Source organism: Bombina bombina, chromosome 8 (genome assembly GCF_027579735.1).
Source record: "Bombina bombina isolate aBomBom1 chromosome 8, aBomBom1.pri, whole genome shotgun sequence".
NCBI lineage: Eukaryota > Metazoa > Chordata > Amphibia > Anura > Bombinatoridae > Bombina > Bombina bombina.
In genome coordinates, this window is record NC_069506.1 from 30,603,917 (window position 1) to 30,627,222 (window position 23,306).

At 39.3% G+C, this 23,306-nt stretch overlaps 1 protein-coding gene across 2 annotated transcripts in view; it reads right to left on the reverse strand.

Annotated features, from left to right (window-relative positions):
- The window catches only part of ATP13A2 (ATPase cation transporting 13A2), a 163,614-nt gene that overhangs the window by 38,571 nt on the left and 101,737 nt on the right, over window positions 1-23,306 (reverse strand). For both annotated transcript variants that reach the window (XM_053690263.1, XM_053690262.1), the window contains 3 exons: window positions 21,764-21,884; window positions 16,475-16,599; window positions 1,984-2,144 (listed from right to left, as the gene is read on the reverse strand). In XM_053690263.1, coding sequence (XP_053546238.1) covers window positions 1,984-2,144; window positions 16,475-16,599; window positions 21,764-21,884 — 407 coding nt within the window. The remainder of the gene's footprint in view (window positions 1-1,983; window positions 2,145-16,474; window positions 16,600-21,763; window positions 21,885-23,306) is intronic.

Below are 23,306 nucleotides of genomic sequence, written 5' to 3' on the forward strand. Positions count from 1 at the left end.
TAAGGAAATGGGATAGGCGTACATATACTAGTTTTTCGAGAAGCTTTGAAGCAAGAGGGAGGAGGGAAATAGGGCGGTAGTTGGATGGGGAGGTAGGATCAAGGGAAGGTTTTTTGAGGATAGGTGTGACCAGCGCATGTTTCATCGATGAGGGAAATGTACCAGTGCTGAGGGAGAGGTTGAAAATGTGTGTTAGTATAGGGGTAAGGGTAGCAGAGAGGGAGGGGAGTAGCTGTGAGGGGATAGGGTCAAGGGGACAGGTAGTGAGGTGAGAGCGCAGTATAAGTGCTGAAACTTCGTCCTCAATAACAGGGGAAAATGAACTAAGTTTCAGGTTATGAGGGTTGTGGTTGAGTGAGAGCATTTGAGTGGGGGAGAGAATGGAATTATGTTGAGAGCTGATTTCATGTCTGATGGAGTCAATTTTGTTAATGAAGTGACTGGCAAAGTCTTGAGCTGACAGAGAAGTTGTATTAGGAAGTGGGGGAGGGCGGAGGAGAGTATTGAAAGTGGAGAACAGACGTTTTGGGTTTGAAGAAAGATTAGAGATAAGAGTAGAGAAGTAGTGTTGCTTGTGGAGATTAAGGGCAGAGTAGTAGGAGTTCAAGATGAATTTGTAATGAAGAAAATCAGCTGAACTCCGTGATTTTCTCCAATTCCGTTCAGCAGTACGGGAACATCTGCGTAGGTACCGTGTCAGAGGAGTATGCCAGGGCTGGGGATGAGTGTATGATTTCCGAGCAGTGGTAAGAGGGGCGAGATTGTCGAGGACGGATATAAGGGTGGAATTATAGTGGCAGATAGATTGTTCAGGGCAGGAAAAGGAGGAGAAGGATGAGAGGAGCGGTTTAAGGGAATAAGCAAGTTGTTGCTGATCTAAAGACATAATGTTTCTGTGAAGTTTGGTGTGAGGAGTAGAAGGTGGGAGAGTTGTAGGAAAGGATGATATGTTGCAAGTAAGGAGATGATGGTCATAAAGAGGAAAAGGGGAGTTTGAGAAGTTTGAGAGAGTGCATCAATAGCTAAAGATCAGGAGAGTGACCGTCTTTGTGAGTGGGAGAATCAGTCCATTGTGACAGACCGAAAGAGGAAGTGAGTTGCAGAAGTTGTTTAGCAGATGAGGCAGTGGGATTGTTAAGGGGGATGTTGAAGTCGCCAAGAATGAGGGCAGGGGTGTCTGAGGAAAGGAAATAGGGTAGCCAGGCAGCCAAAGTTGTTTTATTACCCATATATTAAAGGGCCACTACAGTCAAAATGTCATGATCAGATAGAGCTCACAATTTTAAACAACTTTTCAATTCCCTTTCATTTTCTAAATGTGCTCATTTTTTTATATGCACACTTTCTGAGACACCAGCTCCTACTGAGTATGTGCAAGATTCCCAGAATATCCATATATGCATTTTGTGATTGGCTGATGGCCGTCACATGATACAGTGGGAAGGAAAATAAAAACTAAATTTGAAATTTGTCAGAAAAAAATTCTACTACTTATATGTAATTCAAACAAAGTGATTTTGCATTGTCTATTTATTATACATTTATTGATTATGCAATTCTACTGTGTTCAATACTCCTTAAATTTCTCAATGTGTTTACTGTTCCTTTAAAAGCTTTTGCTTCCTTCCAAAATAAACAAGCAGGACAATAAAACACAGAATGAATAGATCTAACGGGTTTCCAGGAACTGAATGAGAAATTACAGATACTGTCAGTATAATTTATGTTGTGTATAAATCTCTTTGGCAGGTTTTCCTTTGCTCCAGCACATTCAGCCAACTCTCAAACAAAGCCATTGTTCTACTCATTGTAGCCTTGTGCCTTCTGGTAATATACTCAGGTGTGTAGATTGTCCCCCTTGTCATTTTCTGTAATCTGTCATCATCAGTGCTATTTGGGTTTCACTAAGCAAACTGCTGTGTACTTTGTATGAACTGCACTAGATATGCAAACGCACGTAAACGATGCAGGACTGCAACTTACCTCCCTTATCTCCTCTCCTGGCTGTGGCTCGGCTGGGATGAATTTCAGCGTAGCGGTTTTGTGGTGACTAGGAGGAGATACATTGACAAAGAAAACCTTCTCAGAAGGTTCCACCATATGGCAGCTTCTGGCCACGTTCATTGCGGTGAGCATGTTATCACCTGGAGAAACAAAAAATAAATAAAAAAAATAAAAAAATGTTCAATGAACAATACTCGGAGCCACCTACACTGAGTAAAGTGTTAAAGTAATATTCCATACAGGTATTAAAGCAACAAATATATATCCTGTGTATTTGGAACTACAAACTATTAAACAGTTAATACATTCTTAATATAAAGATGTATTCAAAACACAGATTCCCCTGAGAATACTATGAAGATGTATATTATTTTATAATCTCAAAGTGTTGGGACATAAATTTACACACAAACGTACAAAACGTCAGGAACTGCCTTTTATTAGGCGATAATACAAAATTAAAAAAAAGAATAGACGGGGATAGAGGGGGAGGGCAAGCACTGACGTATGCGTGACGTGACGCATTGAGAGCTGCGCCAAGTCGGGCTGAGCGAGACGCCACTGGTTAGGCGTTCTCGCACACGCTAGAGCACGCTACAAAGTTTGGCTACGGGGTGGAAGTGGGCTACGGACCGGGATCCACAGCCGGTCGACTCAGTCCCACCTACAAGGCCATCTTCTCAGGCATATCAGTCCAGATCCTTAGGTGAGGCGAGCAAGGGGGAGGACAATGCAAGGTAAAATTCAAATTGATTTTCTTTAAAGATGTGTTTCAAGCAACAATTCTGACACCACCATGTAGCTGTTTGGTCCCCCCTGCGTAGCCTTCCAGGATCTGGCTCTTAACTTTTTATTTCTTAGAGGCTTGCCGTATTCTCACTGCAACAGCTAGCAGTGTTGAAACCCCCTATTACTATTAGGTCTGTGGAAAACAGGGGAATGTAAGGTTAATATGCCATGGCCCAATGCATATATATTTAAAGTTATACTAAAAGGACTCCTGTGCTGGAAAATCTAAATTGATAAGTGGCCTGGAAGTGTAAGAGCGATTTTACTTTACCCCCTCCGCTGATACCACGAATAGGAGACGGTGTTATAAAGGGTGCTGGGTTACTGCAAAAGGTTCAGACGGGCTTACCTGGCATTTCCTGAGGCTGCTCTATTTCTACAACGTAGCTAAACGTGAAAACAGCGAGCTGGGCTGCTGAAAAAAGCCTAGCCTGCCTCACTAGGCACATTTGGGTGCCGCAACTTTTGTGAGTATTCTGTGAAAGTTTAAGCTGAATCTTCAGATGCACTTTAAACAGATTTACACATGATTTTTTGTACTTTGTGTCTTACTTTATGCCCTTACGACCGAGCACTTGACGCCAGAAGCAAGTCAGCTGTAAAGACATCCTGGGGAAACAGCGAGCTGGACTGCTGCTGAAGGTCCAGCCTGAAACTAACGGCACAAGAGAGTGCCTTATCAAAATGTGAGTACCCTGTGTTTACTCTATGATGGGATAAAAGGGGGAGTGACAGATACACACATGAGGAGGCCTTGTCTTCTTTCTCTCCCTGCACAGATTGGATATCGAAGTCTGGAACCTCTCTAAATTTTCTGAGGATAACAAGTGGACATAGTCTCCTTAACTTTTGTCAATTCAGAGGGGGAATCTGGGGAGATTCAACAGACAGAAAATTTGTGCAGATTTGGAAGAGAATCCACTTGAGTATCTGATTGACTTTTGCTTTAAACTTTGTATTTGTTTTTTACATTTATGCATTTTTTGGGCAATTCTTACTAATGGCATTGTGTTATAAGCAGGGTTGTGCAGGGGTTAATGATTAGACCAACAGTTCTAGGTCACTTTCTACTTAAAAGTCTACAGCCAATTTCAAACTAGACAAATAAGATGCAGAAGTAACAGATAGGAAAATCCTTGCAAGATTTGGAAGTGAACTCACTTGAATATCTGAATGATTCTGGTCTCTATTTTCTTCTCCTCATCTCTCTCTTTGTATTGCTCTATATATTACTGCATTTGTGGGGTTTTTTTTCACTAATGGCATTTTGTTATAAGAATTGTTGAGAAGGAGATAACGATAAGAACAATAGCGTTAAGTCACCACTAATGCAAATGCCTCTAGTCAAATTCAAACTAGTTAATTAAGGTAAGGTCTCCTGACTAGGAGTAAATAGGGGTAAATAGAAAGTTTTAAGTTTTTCATAACCATTCTTTATGGATAAATTCCTTCTCCCTTCAGTTAACAATAAAACAGCAAGCATGGCGAGTAGAAGGCAGCAGGAAAAAAGCTAATAAGACGCAGCACTGAAAACAGTCAGGAGATAGCACAAGAAAATGTGGTTGAAACAGTTAATAACCCTGATTTATTAAAACAAATAAGTGAATTATTTCTTCCTAAATTTGAGGCAATCCAACTAAGCATAGACTCAGTGTCACAAGATATCAAGCAGATGGTTACCAGAATTGGTCTAGTAGAACAGCGAATATCAGATCTGGAAGATAGAGACATAGAGAAAGATAAGGACTTAACATATATTCAGAAACAAGTCAAATATCTTAGTGACAAAGCTGAGGATATGGAAAATAGATCTAGGAGGAACAATGTAAGAGTGATTGGAGTCTCTGAAACAGTATCTGAAAGAGAGTTAATTCATTTTGCTTCAAACCAACTGCCCTCCTTATTAAACATCAATGAGCCAACATGTACATTTACAGTAGAAAGAGCCCATAGGCTAGGCAGGGTAAGAGATCAAGAGGATGATAAGAATAGACCTAGACCAATTATTATCAAATACCTGAATTTTCAAGAAAAGGTCAAGATTATGCAAGCTTATAGGGCACAAAAAATAGTCCTCTTCCAAAATAAGAAAATATTAATCTTCCAAGATTTTGCATTTGAAACAGCTAGTAAGAGGAAGCTGTGTGCCCCCATCTGCTCACGCCTGATCCAGGAAGGCAGGATAGTTAGGCTACTATATCCAGCCAGAATCAGTATACAGACTAAAGAAGGTTTTAGGATTTTTGATAACCCTCAGGACCTAGAGGACTTCTTGAGAACAGAGCAAAGGTAAAAGTGATCAGATGGGGGATACAAGCTCTGTATCATGGGTAGTCATGCTGAGTAAAAAGTGGAATAGGAGAAGGGAGGAGGAAGGAAATATATTTCTAGGTGCAGAAATGCGGTCAAGTAAGAAGCTAAATATTATAAGGAGGGGTCAATATAGGAAGGTCAGGTGTACGTGTGAATGGGACTTTTTTTTTTTTTTTCTCTCTCTCTCCTTTTTCTTTCTCTCCTTGCTTCCCCCCCCCCTTCTCTTAGTTTTCTTATGTCTCTCCCTAGAAGTAGGAAAGAAGCATAAGATATGACGGAATCATGTAAATTTGGATCATGGAACGTGGGAGGGTTTACCTCCCCGATCAAAAGGAAAGCAATATTACAGCACTTTAATAAACTTAAAATTGATATTGGCTTCTTACAAGAGACTCATTTAAATGAGTCAGAAAGTCAAAAACTTAAATGGGGATGGGTGGGTGAAGTTATCTATTCGGCAGGAGTACAGAGAAAAAGAGGGGTAGCTATAATTTTTAGGAAATCATTAAAATATAAAATTCTGAAACAAGAAATTGATCAACAAGGGAGATTTATTATACTAGAGGTAGAACTAGGCTTAAAAAGATTCGTGTTATGCAATGTTTATGGTCCAAATGCAAAAAAAAAACGAGTTCTGGGAACCTCTCCAAAACAAATTATTGGAATATAATCAAAACATAATACTAGGAGGAGACCTGAATCTGGCAGCATCTAGCATCCTAGATAGAAATCGGAGGGGGAAAGAGGCTATATCAGGCTGTAAGGATACAAAAATTTTTAAAAAATTCTGCTTCAATTTAGGCTTATTAGATATCTGGAGGAATATCTATCCAGACAGTAAAGAATATACGTGTTTATCTAAAGCGTATAAATCTTTTTCACGAATCGATATGTTCCTAATTAGTGATAAATTGTTTTCTCTGGCAAAAAAAGTCGAAATCTTGCCTATCACAATTTCGGATCACGCCCCTATTACTATTTCTATGTCAATCTTGAATCCCAAACTAGGGAACCACAGATTATATTTTCCAACATATTTTTATAATAATTTAAAATTTCGAGGCTTTTTGCTAGAGAAATGGAATCTTTACTATAATGAGAATAGAGGATCAGTATTGAATACAGAATCTTTATGGCAAGCTTTCAAGGCTGTGATAAGGGGAGAAATTCTGGCTTATATGATAAAAGTCAAAAGGAAAAATGACGCTTATTGGATCCAACTTTCTAAGCAGATTATTAACAAATTTCAAAAATATGTTGCAGATAACAGTCAAGAGAGCTGGCGAAACTATCTGGAAGCCAAAAAACAAAGGGACAATTGGCATATATCAAAAGAAATTCAGCACGAGTTGAAAAGAAATAGCAATTACATGCAGTTCGGTAATAAGATAGGGAAATTCTTAGCCAGATTGGTAAGTACCAGGAAAACTAACAGTATCATATCAATAATAAAAACTAAACACAAAACTTGTACTCTCCCTCATGATATTTTAGAGGAATTTACGCACTACTTTAAACAACTATATCAGGCTCAACCTATAGATAAAATAAAAAAAGATCTCTTTTGGGACAGGATTAAAATACCTCAAATAGCCAAGGATGACCTGGATCTCCTCAACTCTCCAATCAAGGAAGAGGAGATTAAAAACTCTATTATGAAACTGAAGCTAAACAAAGCGCCAGGTCCGGATGATCTTCCTGGAGAATTATATAAAATTCTTGCAGATTCGATCACCCCCATTCTATGTGAGCTTTTTAATGGTTTCCTACAAGATAATCAAATACCTTCTAAATATTTTACAGAATCTAGAATAATCTTAATCTATAAACAAGGTAAAAATAAAGAATTAATGGAGTCTTATAGACCCATCTCTTTGCTAAATGTGGATTACAAAATCCTAACCCACATCTTAGCAGACAGATTTCAAAAAGTGATTAGCGAATTGGTCCATCCTGACCAAACCGGCTTTATTAAAGGAAGGACACTTATTAAAAATCTTAGGAAACTAGAGATAGCAATTAATTATTGTGAACAAAAAAAAGAAAGGGGAGAAAAGCTCACAGAAGACGCTGCAATTATTTCGATTGATACACAGAAAGCGTTTGATACGCTACTCTGGGATCATATGCTGACAACTATTAATAAGTTTGGTATCTGGGGTAAATTCTCCCATATTATTGCCTTACTTTACTCTAATCCAGGGGCGAGTCTAAGTGTTAACTCCCTAACCTCAGAACAATTTAGGCTCCAGCGAGGAACGAGACAAGGATGTCCGCTATCCCCGTTGCTTTTTAATCTAGCGCTAGAGCCCCTGGCAATATTGTTTAGACAAGAACTGCTAGGGATAAATATCGAAGGACACAGAATAACTCAAGCCATATATGCCGATGATCTGCTTATCTTTGCTCAAAATCTCCAATATAATCTGCCTATAATTATGGAAGCTTTAGAATCTTTCCAGGCTTTTTCCGGCTTTGCAATTAATAAAGAAAAATCGGAACTTATGTGGCTTATTAAACTAAAAAGTTCTCCAGAAATCCCTTTTAAAGTAACCAAAGATCACATTACATATCTAGGGATAAAATTTGCATCTAACTCTAAGAGTTGGTATAAGTTAAATTTTGTACCAGCTATCGCATCACTCCAGGCAGATTTAGAAAGATGGAAGAACCTGCCCCTATCTCTTATGGGTCGAATACATTTAATAAAAATGATCTCTCTCCCCAAAATTTTTATACATTTTTCAGGCCCTACCCACTCCTATTACTGAGGAAAGACTGTCAGTTAATCAATAAACTAATATCGCAATTTATTTGGGTGCAAAAAAAAAATCGAGGATAGCGTTGAAACGTTTGAGTGCCAGGAAAGAGGCTGCAGGCATGGCTCTTCCCGATTTTGAGATGTATAATATAGCTTCCAATCTAAAATTTGTTTGGGACTGGTTTTCTGAGAAAGGACATTTCTCCTTGCTTGAAATTGAAGGAGCCCTAGTAGCACCTTATGCCCTTAAAGCATTAACACACATGCCCTTAAAACTAATTCCTATAGAAACAAGGGGATGCTTATTATAGACCAACCCAATACGGGCCTGTGGCGTCAATTCTGTGCTAAAATTGGGATAAGCATCGAGGTTCAGCTTTTCTCTTAATTAAAGGTAACCCTGAATTCGAGGTAGGCTATGACTCAGCTAGATTTAATGCCTGGTCAGATCTAGGGATCAACTACATCGCACAGTTTACTCAAAAAGAAGATAATTCGATTAAAACTTTTAATGAATGTAAATCTGAATTTAACATACCAAATCGCCTATTCTTTTCTTACTTACAATTACGTCACTATGCTGATCAGTGTAGGAAAATAGAGGCAATAGATATTATGTTTCAAGCAGGAAATTATTCTATCACGCACTCTTATTATGCTCTACTCACCTCTCAAGAACAAAGCAATAAAAGATATTTGGAACTTAAATGGGACATAGCAGGTGACAACTTACAAGATTCAGATTATTTAAGAACTCTGGAGATAGGGTAGCAAAGGCAATGAGAGGGGAATATTTCAAAGAACAACAGTTAAAGATCTGGTATCAATGTTATTATACACCCAGTTGGCAGGCTCGGTGGGATAAAAAACATGAGAATATAGTTTGTAGTAAGTGCAAGTACCTTGCAGCAGATATGTTCCATCTTTTCTGGTCCTGTCCTGTAATTCAAAGATTTTGGGGGAAAATCTCATTTTGGGTCACTAAAATCTTAAATCAACACTTTCAAGTAAGTAAGCATGCAGTCTTTTTCCTAGCAAACCAGGAAGAAGTTGGTCCCAGCCATTTATTAATAAATACAATGATACTGCTCGGTAGGAAACTGGTATTAAAATATTGGCAGTCTAATAAAGAACCCAAATTTTCTGAATTTAAAAATGGGATAACACACCAAATGTTTCTAGAACAAGCCTCAGTACAGGCACAGATAGATAATAATATCAGGCTCTTTTTAAACAAATGGGGGATTTTTATTAAATCTTTGGATCAGGAAACCCAGAAATTGATCTTGCAGCCATTTAAGAACTCTCTTTTCTTATTGGAAGCTAATCTTAGAGGTGAGTGGCTGCTTGCGTGAAAGATTATGGTGGAAGCTGGTAGGGGAGAGGGGGGGGGGGGTTGTGTGCCCTTTTTTTTTTTTTTTTTTTTTTTCTTTCTCTCTTCTTCTTCTCTTTCTCTTCTTTGTGTGTGTGTTAGATAGGATCTAGAGTATATAGCATTAATGGAGATCATAGCTTTGGTAGGGTTTTTATGCATTAAGAAAAATTGCCAGGTCAGAGCCGTCTTTTTCTTTTCTCGAGTGGTTAGGTGAATATCTTCACCCACTTAAGGTGCCTTTTTATTTCTAAGCGAGATTGTATTCTGTTTTGTATTAACGTTTATTTTTGGAAGTATTTTGTCATCTGCTTTTTTTTGTTGGAATCACCTATTGTTAACTGTTTATTTTCTTGGCAAAATAAAAAGATATAAAAAAAAAAAAAAAAAAAAAAAAAAGAATAGACAAAAAGTGTGGAACAATGCGCACGTGTTGTTCCTACAGGAACCTTTCTTAATGTATCTACAATTTGACGCCTAATCTGCGACTCTGGCGCACTACTGTGGAGTTATGCATCAATCAATTAATTACTTTTCTGATTATATTTATTTACTTACAAGTGTATTTTTTAGCCTTCTTAGATGTCACAAAATGGTACGATAACAAATAAGGTGAAACAAGACCCATATTACAACAAATATCTTCGCTCACAGTAAACAGTTCTTTTAACTCCTTATTATAATAATTACCATTATTAAAGGGATATTAAACACTTTGAGTTGGCAATATAAAATAATGAATCATATATATATATATATATATATATATATATATATATAAAAATAAAAAAAAAAAAACTCTACAAATACTGTCATTTATTTTTGTACCCTATTCCTGTAATTACATTCTATTTATAATTGCCCATAACTGGCCACAGCAGAGAAGGTAACCTAAGTTACAACATGGCAGCTCCCAGTGTTTTATAGACACTAAAACATTACACTTATCTTGTCACTATTTAAACAACTAATGAAACTTTGAAATATACATCTACCTGTTATTCTAAGACTAATCTTTTCTTTGAGTGCATCATTCTATCTAGCATTTGTTTAGTGTTTATTGTCCCTTTAAATAAACTTCTGCAGTTTTTGTTTTACAAACACAAGGGCCTTGATTCCAGTCTTTCAGAAATTCTCATTTAATATAGAAAAAAAAGAGATTGCCTATTTTTTATTTATGAAAATGAGGGCCAAGGGCCAAGGCAGCCTTGGTATATACAAATCCTATGAGAGGTACTAAATAACATAATTTATGCTTACCTGATAAATTCCTTTCTTCTGTTGTGCGATCAGTCCACGGGTCATCATTACTTCTGGGATATAACTCCTCCCCAACAGGAAATGCAAGAGGATTCACCCAGCAGAGCTGATATAGCTCCTCCCCTCTACGTCAGTCCCAGTCATTCGACCAAGAATCAACGAGAAAGGAGTAACCAAGGGTGAAGTGGTGACTGGAGTATAATTTAAAAGATATTTACCTGCCTTAAAAAAACAGGGCGGGCCGTGGACTGATCGCACAACAGAAGAAAGGAATTTATCAGGTAAGCATAAATTATGTTTTATTATGTTATGTGCGATCAGTCCACGGGTCATCATTACTTCTGGGATACCCAATACCAAAGCAAAAGTACACGGATGACGGGAGGGATAGGCAGGCTCATTATACAGAAGGAACCACTGCCCTGAAGAACCTTTCCTCCCAAAAATAGCCTCCGAAGAAGCAAAAGTGTCAAATTTGTAAAATTTGGAAAAAAGTATGAAGCGAAGACCAAGTTGCAGCCTTGCAAATCTGTTCAACAGAGGCCTCATTCTTAAAGGCCCAAGTGGAAGCCACAGCTCTAGTGGAGTGAGCTGTAATTCTTTCAGGAGGCTGCTGTCCAGCAGTCTCATAGGCTAAACGTATTATGCTACGAAGCCAGAAAGAGAGAGAGGTAGCAGAAGCTTTTTGACCTCTCCTCTGTCCAGGATAAACGACAAACAGGGAAGAAGTTTGGCGAAAATTTTTAGTTGCCTGCAAGTAGAACTTGAGGGCACGAACTACATCCAGATTGTGTAGAAGACGTTCCTTCTTTGAAGAAGGATTTGGACACAAGGATGGAACAACAATCTCTTGATTGATATTCCTGTTAGTAACTACCTTAGGTAAGAACCCAGGTTTAGTACGCAGAACTACCTTATCTGAGTGAAAAATCAGATAAGGAGAATCACAATGTAATGCTGATAACTCAGAGACTCTTCGAGCCGAGGAAATAGCCATTAAAAACAGAACTTTCCAAGATAACAATTTTATATCAATGGAATGAAGGGGTTCAAATGGAACACCTTGTAAAACGTTAAGAACTAAGTTTAAACTCCATGGGCGGTAGCAACGGCTTTTAAACACAGGCTTGATCCTAGCTAAAGCTTGACAAAAGGCCTGGACGTCTGGATTTTCTGACAGACGCCTGTGTAACAAGATGGACAGAGCTGAAATCTGTCCCTTTAATGAACTAGCCGATAAACCCTTTTCTAAACCTTCTTGTAGAAAAGACAATATCCTAGGGATCCTAACCTTACTCCAGGGAGTAACGTTTGGATTCGCACCAGTATAGGTATTTGCGCCATATTTTATGGTAAATCTTTCTGGTAACAGGCTTCCTAGCCTGGATCAGGGTATCAATAACCGACTCAAAAAAAACCACGCTTTGATAAAATCAAGCGTTCAATTTCCAAGCAGTCAGTTTCAGAGAAGTTAGATTTTGATGTTTGAATGGACCCTGTATCAGAAGGTCCTGTCTCAGAGGGTAGAGACCAAGGTGGACAGGATGACATGTCCACTAGATCTGCATACCAAGTCCTGCGTGGCCATGCAGGCGCTATTAGAATCACAGATGCTCTCTCTTGTTTGATTTTCGCAATCAATCGAGGAAGCAGCGGGAAGGGTGGAAACACATAAGCCATCCCGAAGTTCCAAGGTGCTGTTAAAGCATCTATCAGAACCGCTCCCGGATCCCTGGATCTGGACCCGTAGTGAGGAAGTTTGGCGTTCTGGCGAGACGCCATGAGATCTATCTCTGGTTTGCCCCAACGTCGAAGTATTTGGGCAAAAATCTCCGGATGAAGTTCCCACTCTCCCGGATGAAAAGTCTGGCGACTCAAGAAATCCGCCTCCCAGTTCTCCACTCCCGGGATGTGGATTGCTGACAAGGTGGCAAGAGTGAGGACTCTGCCCAGCGAATTATCTTTGATACTTCCATCATTGCTAGGGAGCTTCTTGTCCCTCCCTGATGGTTGATGTAAGCTACAGTCGTGATATTGTCCGACTGAAACCTGATGAACCCCTGAGTTGTTAATTGGGGCCAAGCTAGAAGGGCATTGGGAAACTGCCCTCAATTCCAGAATGTTTATTGGAAGGAGACTCTCCTCCTGATTCCATAATCCCTGAGTCTTCATAGAATTCCAGACAGCGCCCCCAACCTAGCAGGCTGGCGTCTGTTGTTACGATTGTCCAGTCTGGCCTGCTGAATGGCATCCCCCTGGACCAGGTGTGGCCGATAAAGCCACCATAGAAGAGAATTTCTGGTCTCTTGATTCCAGATTCAGGGTAGGGGACAAATCTGAGTAATCCCCATTCCACTGACTTAGCATGCACAATTGCAGCGGTCTGAGGTGTAGGCGTGCAAAAGGTACTATGTCCATTGCCCGCTACCATTAAGCCGATCACCTCCATGCATTGAGCTACTGACGGGTGTTGAATGGAATGAAGGACACGGCATGCATCCTGAAGCCTTGTTAACCTGTCTTCTGTCAGGTAAATCTTCATTTCTACAGAACTCTATAAGAGTCCCCAAGAATGGAACTCTTGTGAGAGGAAAAAAGAGAACTTTTCTTTTCGTTCACTTTCCATCCATGCGACCTTTAGAAATGCCAGAACTAACTCTGTATGAGACTTGGCAGTTTGAAAGCTTGAAGCTTGTATTAGAATGTCGTCTAGGTACGGAGCTACCGAAATCCCTCGCGGTCTTAGTACCGCCAGAAGGGCACCCAGAACCTTTGTGAAGATTCTTGGGGCCGTAGCCAATCCGAATGGAAGAGCTACAAACTGGTAGTGCCTGTCTAGGAAGGCAAACCGTAGATACCGTTGATGATCTTTGTGAATCGGTATGTGAAGGTAAGCATCTTTTAAATCCACTGTGGTCATGTACTGACCCTTTTGGATCATAGGTAAGATTGTCCGAATAGTTTCCATTTTGAACGATGGAACTCTTAGGAATTTGTTTAGAATCTTTAAATCTAAGATTGGCCTGAAAGTTCCCTCTTTTTTGGGAACCACAAACAGGTTTGAGTAGAACCCTTGTCCTTGTTCCGACCGCGGAAACTGGATGGATCACTCCCATTAATAACAGATCTTGTACACAGCGTAGAAACGCTTCTTTCTTTATCTGGTTTGTTGACAACCTTGACAGATGAAATCTCCCTTTTGGGGGAGATAATTTGAAGTCTAGAAGGTATCCCTGAGATATGATCTCCAGCGCCCAGGGATCCTGAACATCTCTTGCCCAGGCCTGAGCGAAGAGAGAAAGTCTGCCCCCCACTAGATCCGGTCCCGGATCGGGGGCTCTCGGTTCATGCTGTCTTTGGGGCAGCAGCAGGTTTCCTGGCTGTTTGCCCTTATTCCAGGACTGGTTAGGTTTCCAGCCTTGCCTGTAACGAGCAACAGCTCCTTCCTGTTTTGGTGCAGTGGAGGTTGACGCTGCTCCAGGTTTGAAATTCCGAAAGGGACGAAAATTAGACTGTCTAGCCTTAGCTTTGGCTTTGTCTTGAGGTAGGGCGTGGCCCTTACCTCCTGTAATGTCAGCAATAATTTCTTTCAACCCGGGCCCAAATAAAGACTGCCCCTTGAAAGGTATATTAAGTAATTTAGACTTAGAAGTAACATCAGCTGACCAAGATTTTAGCCACAGTGCTCTACGTGCCTGTATGGCGAATCCAGAGTTCTTAGCCGTAAGTTTGGTTAAATGTACTACGGCCTCCGAAATGAATGAATTGGCTAGTTTAAGGACTCTAAGCCTGTCCATAGTGTCGTCTAGCGTAGATGAACTAAGGTTCTCTTCCAGAGACTCAATCCAAAATGCTGCCGCAGCCGTAATCGGCGCGATACATGCAAGGGGGTTGCAATATAAAAACCTTGTTGAACAAACATTTTCTTAAGGTAACCCTCTAATTTTTTATCCATTGGATCTGAAAAAGCACAGCTATCCTCCACCGGGATAGTGGTACGCTTAGCTAAAGTAGAAACTGCTCCCTCCACCTTAGGGACCGTTTGCCATAAGTCCCGAGTAGTGGCGTCTATTGGAAACATTTTTCTAAATATTGGAGGGGGTGAGAACGGCACACCGGGTCTATCCCACTCCTTAGTAACAATTTCAGTTAATCTCTTAGGTATAGGAAAAACGTCAGTACTCGCCGGTACCCGCAAAGTATTTATCCAACCTACACATTTTCTCTGGTATTGCAATGGTGTTACAATCATTGAGAGCTGCTAAGACCTCCCCTAGTAATGCACGGAGGTTCTCCAATTTAAATTTAAAATTTGAAATATCTGAATCCAATCTGTTTGGATCAGAACCGTCACCCACAGAATGAAGCTCTCCGTCCTCATGCTCTGCAAGCTGTGACGCAGTATCAGACATGGCCCTAGTATTGTCACCGCACTCTGTTCTCACCCCAGAGTGATCACGCTTGCCTCTTAGTTCTGGTAATTTAGACAAAACTTCAGTCATAACAGTAGCCATATCATGTAATGTTATCTGTAATGGCCGCCCAGATGTATTAGGCGCCATAATATCACGCACCTCCCGGGCGGGAGATGCAGGTACTGCCGCGTGAGGCGAGTTAGTCGGCATAACTCTCCCCTCGCAGTTTGGTGCATTTTGTTCACATTGTACAGATTGACTTTTATTTAAAGTAGCATCAATACAGTTAGTACATAAATTTCTATTGGGCTCCACCTTGGTATTGGAACAAATGACACAGATATCATTCTCTGAGTCAGACATGTTTAACACACTAGCAATAACTTGCAACCTGGTTATAATCTTTTTTAACAAAAACGTACTGTGCCTCAAAGAGGTACTTAAACGATTAAATGACAGTTGAAGATAATGAACTGAAACAGTTATAGCATCAAGTTTAAAATAAACACAACTTTTAGCAAAGGTTTGTTCCCATTAGTAAATAACTAAATTTGACATAAAAAATTATAGAGTAACGTTTTTATTCACAGTCAATAAAAATTCTCACAGCTCTGCTGAGAGAATGTACCTCCCTTCAAAGAAGTTTGAAGACCCCTGAGATCTGTCAGTGAACCGGATCATGCAGGAAATATAATAGTAGCTGACTGGAATTTTTTGATGCGTAGCAAAAGAGCGCCAAAAACGGCCCCTCCCTCTCACACACAGCAGTGAGGAGAAACGAAACTGTCACAATTTAAAGCAGACAACTGCCAAGTGGAAAATAATGCCCAAACATTTATTTACTCAGTACCTCAGCAATGTAAACGATTCTACATTCCAGCAAAAACGTTTAACATGACAATATTTATTAAAAGGATTAGTGACCTTTAACAGAGTAGTTCCGGTGAAAAACCATTCCCAGAATACTGAAGTGGTATACATACATGTCATTATAACGGTATAGCAGGATTTTTTCATCAATTCCATTCAGAAAATAAAAACTGCTACATACCTCAATGCAGATTCATCTGCCCGCTGTCCCCTGATCTGAAGCCTTTACCTCCTCAGATGGCCGAGAACAGCAATATGATCTTAACTACTCCGGTTAAAATCATAGTAAAAAACTCTGGTAGATTCTTCTTCAAACTCTGCCAGAGAAGTAATAACACGCTCCGGTGCTATTGTAAAATAACAAACTTTTGATTGAAGTCATAAAAACTAAGTATAATCACCATAGTCCTCTCACACATCCTATCTAGTCGTTGGGTGCAAGAGAATGACTGGGACTGACGTAGAGGGGAGGAGCTATATCAGCTCTGCTGGGTGAATCCTCTTGCATTTCCTGTTGGGGAGGAGTTATATCCCAGAAGTAATGATGACCCGTGGACTGATCGCACATAACAGAAGAAATCACATCAAGGCTTTGGAGTTACAAAAGCAAATGCTAAATTTTTTATGTTGAGATTCTGATTAAAAAAGCGGGTTATCAAGTAAGGAATAAAAGCATCTTTTCCAAATTACCTGTCACCATGACTGGCCGGATATCGGCATTTCGCAGTCCATAAATGACAGGTGCAGTCTCCGGTTTTAGAACGTTTCTCATGATGAGGAATCCCAGGAAGGTGAGATCACACTCTGATGATTCCCTACAGGGGATATGAGTGTCACACTAAAGAAATATAAAACCCCAGATATCACCTTGCTAAACATAAAGGCAGTGCAAGAACAACCGGTTATTTAAAATATTAACAAAATCACTTAAAGGGGCACTTGCACCTCCCTATAATCATGGGTGCTGCCATTTTGAAACCTAAATTTAATTGCAGGTATCTAAATGAGATTTACTGCACATGTGCAAACACCTCAGCACTGGAATATAGTGAAAGATAGATTTCAACATGGCGGCAGACTAGATTAACTAGTGTTGAATGTTGGTTTAATCTAAAATTTTCATTTTATCTGTTGGATCTGAGTTTTAAAGGGACAAGGAAGTTAAAATGAAACTTTCATTATTCATATAAAGCGTACTATAAAAAAAAAAATCAAATTTACACCTGTTTTCAAATTGATCTCTATTTCTCTTTCTATCCGTTGAAACGTAGCTCTGTTTAATGAGGGTACAGAGAGGCAGGCTAAGGAGCGTGTACGTATCTTTAGCAGTATATGTATAATATTGTTGCAAACACTGCTGCTATATAATGCCTAAGACAAGTGCACATTCCAGGACCTACCTCAGTATTCTCTCATAGAAAAGAGCTAGGATTAAACACATTGTTTTTGAAAATAGGATGCTGCCATCCCTACTAAAACTACTTTATTTGTTCACGTTTGTGACGGCATATCCCTGTCCACCAATAGAGAGAGCAGTATGATTAGTGTTTACAAGCCAGTGGGCAATTAATCCTTGAGTATTATCTGTATATAAATGCCCATTTCACATTAATTAATTATTATGCATGATTGGCAGTATCCGAATATTTCATTTAAAGATACACAGATAATGTATTCTGTAAGAGCATTTTATTCTTAAACAAATTCCTTCTTCTACTGTGTTTAACCTCTGCAAATGGTTTACAGATAGAATGTCGCTCTAACAACACTCCTGAGCTATTCCACCTGGGGATTGGAGCATACACACGTATGCCCACTCCTGATTGGTTCATTGACCTTATCTTTATTTGGAACAGCAGCATTGTGCATGACTTTGACTATGTGTTTTTTTTAGCTTTATTTATGATACACAGTAAAAGAAGGATTTTGTTTTATAAGAAAATTCTCCAACGAAACACAGCATTTTATTTTTAAGTCAGAATGCCCCAATAAATCTTTATAATCAAGATTTATTTGATAGGACCAATAAAAAAATATCTTACATTAAACATAAGGCCTAGATTTGGAGTTCGGCGGTAGCCGTCAAAACCAGCGTTAGAGGCTCCTAACGCTGGTTTTGGCCGCCCGCTGGTATTTGGAGTCAGTGATTAAAGGGTCTAACGCTCACTTTTCAGCCGCGACTTTTCCATACCGCAGATCCCCCCTACGCCATTTGCGTAGCCTATCTTTTCAATGGGATCTTTCTAACGCTGGTATTTAGAGTCGTTTCTGAAGTGAGCGTTAGAGCTCTAACGACAAAATTCCAGCCGCCTGAAAATAGCAGGAGTTAAGAGCTTTCTGGCTAACGCCGGTTTATAAAGCTCTTAACTACTGTACCCTAAAGTACACTAACACCCATAAACTACCTATGTACCCCTAAACCGAGGTCCCCCCACATCGCCGCCACTCGATTTAAATTTTTAACCCCTAATCTGCCGACCGCCACCTACGTTATACTTATGTACCCCTAATCTGCTGCCCCTAACCCCGCCGACCCCTATATTATATTTCTTAACCCCTAACTTGCCCCCCACAACGTCGCCGCAAGCTACTTAAAATAATTAACCCCTAATCTTCCGACCGCAAATCGCCGCCACCTACGTTATCCCTATGTACCCCTAATCTGCTACCCCTAACATCGCCGACCCCTATATTATATTTATTAACCCCTAATCTGCCCCCCTCAACGTCGCCGACACCTGCCTACACTTATTAACCCCTAATCTGCCGAGCGGACCTGAGCGCTACTATAATAAAGTTATGAACCCCTAACCCGCCTCACTAACCCTATCATAAATAGTATTAACCCCTAATCTGCCCTCCCTAACATCGCCGACACCTAACTTCAATTATTAACCCCTAATCTGCCGACCGGAGCTCACCGCTATTCTAATAAATGTATTAACCCCTAAAGCTAAGTCTAACCCTAACACTAACACCCCCCTAAGTTAAATATAATTTTTATCTAACGAAATAAATTAACTCTTATTAAATAAATGATTCCTATTTAAAGCTAAATACTTACCTGTAAAATAAATCCTAATATAGCTACAATATAAATTATAATTATATTATAGCTATTTTAGGATTAATATTTATTTTACAGGTAACTTTGTAATTATTTTAACCAGGTACAATAGCTATTAAATAGTTAAGAACTATTTAATAGTTACCTAGTTAAAATAATAACAAAATTACCTGTAAAATAAGTCCTAACCTAAGATATAATTAAACCTAACACTACCCTATCAATAAAATAATTAAATAAACTACCTACAATTACCTACAATTAACCTAACACTACACTATCAATAAATTAATTAAACACAATTCCTACAAATAAATACAATTAAATAAACTAGCTAAAGTACAAAAAATAAAGATCTAAGTTACAGAAAATAAAAAAATATTTACAAACATAATAAAAATATTACAACAATTTTAAACTAATTACACCTACTCTAAGCCCCCTAATAAAATAACAAAGCCCCCCAAAATAAAAAATTCCCTACCCTATTCTAAATTAAAAAAGTTACAAGCTCTTTTACCTTACCAGCCCTGAACAGGGCCCTTTGCGGGGCATGCCCCAAGAATTTCAGCTCTTTTGCCTGTAAAAGAATAAATACAATACCCCCCCCCAACATTACAACCCACCACCCCACATACCCCTAATCTAACCCAAACCCCCCTTAAATAAACCTAACACTAAGCCCCTGAAGATCTTCCTACCTTGTCTTCACCATACCAGGTTCACCGATCCGTCCTGAAGAGCTCCTCCGATGTCCTGATCCAAGCCCAAGCGGGGGCTGAAGAGGTCCATGATCCGGTCAAAGTCTTCATCCAAGCGGGGCAGAAGAGGATCTTCCATCCGATTGAAGTCATCATCCAGGCGGCATCTTCGATCTTCTTCCATCCGGAGCGAAGCGGCAGGATCCTGAAGACATCCAGCGCGGAACATCCATCCGGACCGACGACTGAACGACGAATGACTGTTCCTTTAAGGGACGTCAACCAAGTTGGCGTCCCTCGAATTCCGATTGGCTGATAGTCGTTCAGTCGTCGGTCCGGATGGATGTTCCGCGCTGGATGTCTTCAGGATCCTGCCGCTTCGCTCCGGATGGAAGAAGATCGAAGATGCCGCCTGGATGATGACTTCAATCGGATGGAAGATCCTCTTCTGCCCCGCTTGGATGAAGACTTTGACCGGATCATGGACCTCTTCAGCCCCCGCTTGGGCTTGGATCAGGACATCGGAGGAGCTCTTCAGGACGGATCGGTGAACCTGGTATGGTGAAGACAAGGTAGGAAGATCTTCAGGGGCTTAGTGTTAGGTTTATTTAAGGGGGGGTTTGGGTTAGATTAGGGGTATGTGGGTGGTGGGTTGTAATGTTGGGGGGGGTGGTATTGTATTTATTCTTTTACAGGCAAAAGAGCTGAAATTCTTGGGGCATGCCCCGCAAAGGGCCCTGTTCAGGGCTGGTAAGGTAAAAGAGCTTGTAACTTTTTTAATTTAGAATAGGGTAGGGAATTTTTTATTTTGGGGGGCTTTGTTATTTTATTAGGGGGCTTAGAGTAGGTGTAATTAGTTTAAAATTGTTGTAATATTTTTATTATGTTTGTAAATATTTTTTTATTTTCTGTAACTTAGATCTTTTTTATTTTTTGTACTTTAGCTAGTTTATTTAATTGTATTTATTTGTAGGAATTGTGTTTAATTAATTTATTGATAGTGTAGTGTTAGGTTAATTGTAGGTAATTGTAGGTAGTTTATTTAATTATTTTATTGATAGGGTAGTGTTAGGTTTAATTATATCTTAGGTTAGGACTTATTTTACAGGTAATTTTGTTATTATTTTAACTAGGTAACTATTAAATAGTTCTTAACTATTTAATAGCTATTGTACCTGGTTAAAATAATTACAAAGTTACCTGTAAAATAAATATTAATCCTATAATAGCTATAATATAATTATAATTTATATTGTAGCTATATTAGGATGTATTTTACAGGTAAGTATTTAGCTTTAAATAGGAATCATTTATTTAATAAGAGTTAATTTATTTCGTTAGATAAAAATTATATGCAACTTAGGGGGGTGTTAGTGTTAGACTTAGCTTTAGGGGTTAATACATTTATTAGAATAGCGGTGAGCTCCGGTCGGGAGATTAGGGGTTAATAATTGAAGTTAGGTGTCGGCGATGTTAGGGAGGGCAGATTAGGGGTTAATACTATTTATGATAGGGTTAGTGAGGCGGATTAGGGGTTAATAACTTTATTATAGTAGCGCTCAGGTCCGCTCGGCAGATTAGGGGTTAATAAGTGTAGGCAGGTGTCGGCGACGTTGAGGGGGGCAGATTAGGGGTTAATAAATATAATATAGGGGTCGGCGATGTTAGGGCAGCAGATTAGGGGTACATAGGGATAACGTAGGTTGCGGCGGTTTACGGAGCGGCAGATTAGGGGTTTAAAAAAATATGCAGGGGTCAGCGATAGCGGGGGCGGCAGATTAGGGGTTAATAAGTGTAAGGTTAGGGGCGTTTAGACTCGGGGTACATGTTAGAGTGTTAGGTGCAGACGTAGGAAGTGTTTCCCCATAGGAAACAATGGGGCTGCGTTAGGAGCTGAACGCTGCTTTTTTGCAGGTGTTAGGTTTTTTTTCAGCTCAAACAGCCCCATTGTTTCCTATGGGGGAATCGTGCACGAGCACGTTTTTGAGGCCGGCCGCGTCCGTAAGCAACTCTGGTATCGAGAGTTGCATTTGCGGTAAAAATGCTCTACGCTCCTTTTTTGGAGCCTAACGCAGCATTTGATTAAACTCTCGATACCAGAGTTAAATTTATGGTGCGGCCAGAAAAAAGCCAGCGGAGCGTTAGCAGCCCTTTTACCGCCGAACTCCAAATCTAGGCCTAAATTAGCAGTTTTTTGTTGTTGTTACAAACCTTGATACCATCTGAGCTTCTTCAAAAGTTTTTATGAAGTTAAGCAGTTTGTATGCAAATCCCAGCACGCGGTACCCGTCCTGCGTGTACTGACGCAACATAGCTGAGAAATCTGGGGGTACTAAGGAAGAAAAGAAAAATGTATACAGCGTTATCATCAAATGGTCTGTTAACCATTTAGCTCTGGCTTTTGTTAAAGGGACATTAAACTCATAGCATATACCAGCAATTAAAGGGGCAGTCTACACTAAAATTGTTATCGTTTAAAAAGATAGATAACGCCTTTACTACCCATTCCCCAGCTTTACACCCAACATTGTTATCTTAATATACTTTATAACATGTAAACCTCTACATTTCTGCCTGTTTCTAAGGCTCTACAGACAGCCTTGTATCACATGATTTTTTATATAGCTTTTCACAAGAGACTACTAGTTCATGTGAGTCATATAGATAACATTGTGTTGACCGAGGAGTTTAAGATTTAGCACAACACAGCACTAAATGCAAGTCAATAGTTAATAAATAAAGTCATGTGATCAGGGGACTGTCAGAAGAGGCTTAGATTCAAGGTAATCACAGAGGTAAAACAATGTTGGTTATGCAAAACTGGCAGGGGCGGAACTACTACTTTCATATGCAAAAGAAGGGGGAGGGTCTTATTTGCCACTTGCAGTGGGCTTTCCGGCTGCCTTTTCAACAGAGCTAAACTGACAGCTTCTAAGTAAGTTTTTAATCCATTTTATACTGGATTTTTATATCAGTATCTGTGCATCTTATTCTTTATAGTAGTGTCTATTACATGCAGTTATATGAAAATGAGTGTATACTGTTCCTTTAATGCAGCATTATTTATTTAGTAAAAATAAGAGTTATATCATTTCTGCAATCATTTTTTATACACATGGTGATTTAATTTATACTAAACCTACTCTGACCTCTGAGTTTAAACGCTGCGGGCTGTGTCAGAAGACGTGTATCATGTGTATGTACTGTCTCAGAATCAGAACAGTGTCTGTGTTTGTTTTTTTTATAAATGCAATTGAAATAAAACATGTCCTTAAATTAACTGTATACAGGCAGAGGTCTTGTTGTGTGAACAATTACTGTTATGAGAATAAAGCCAAACTGGTTTCCAGTATTTGTGGGACAATAGTGTCTCAATAACTTATGAAGATTTTTGTATTTGATCTTTTATTATATTTTAATACAGTCTGTTTAATAAATGATAAAATGTATGAGGCATAAGTTCATACTACTATAAAATATTAACAATACAGACAAAATGTGAGAGAACAGGTACAGAGCATGCAGTGCATAAGGGATTTTCATTAACTGGTTTAATAAATACATTAATTTCTTTCTAATGAATTGTTAATTAGTGACGTAAAACAATTGAAGATACTGCATTTTATTAACACACTCTTGTGTGTATATTTGTAACCATTAAATAATTTGACAGCCATGGGTGGAACATTCAGTTAAAGACAACCACTAGGCACTCTCCCATGCCAGAGAAGTACACACCTGGTGATTGGTTAAT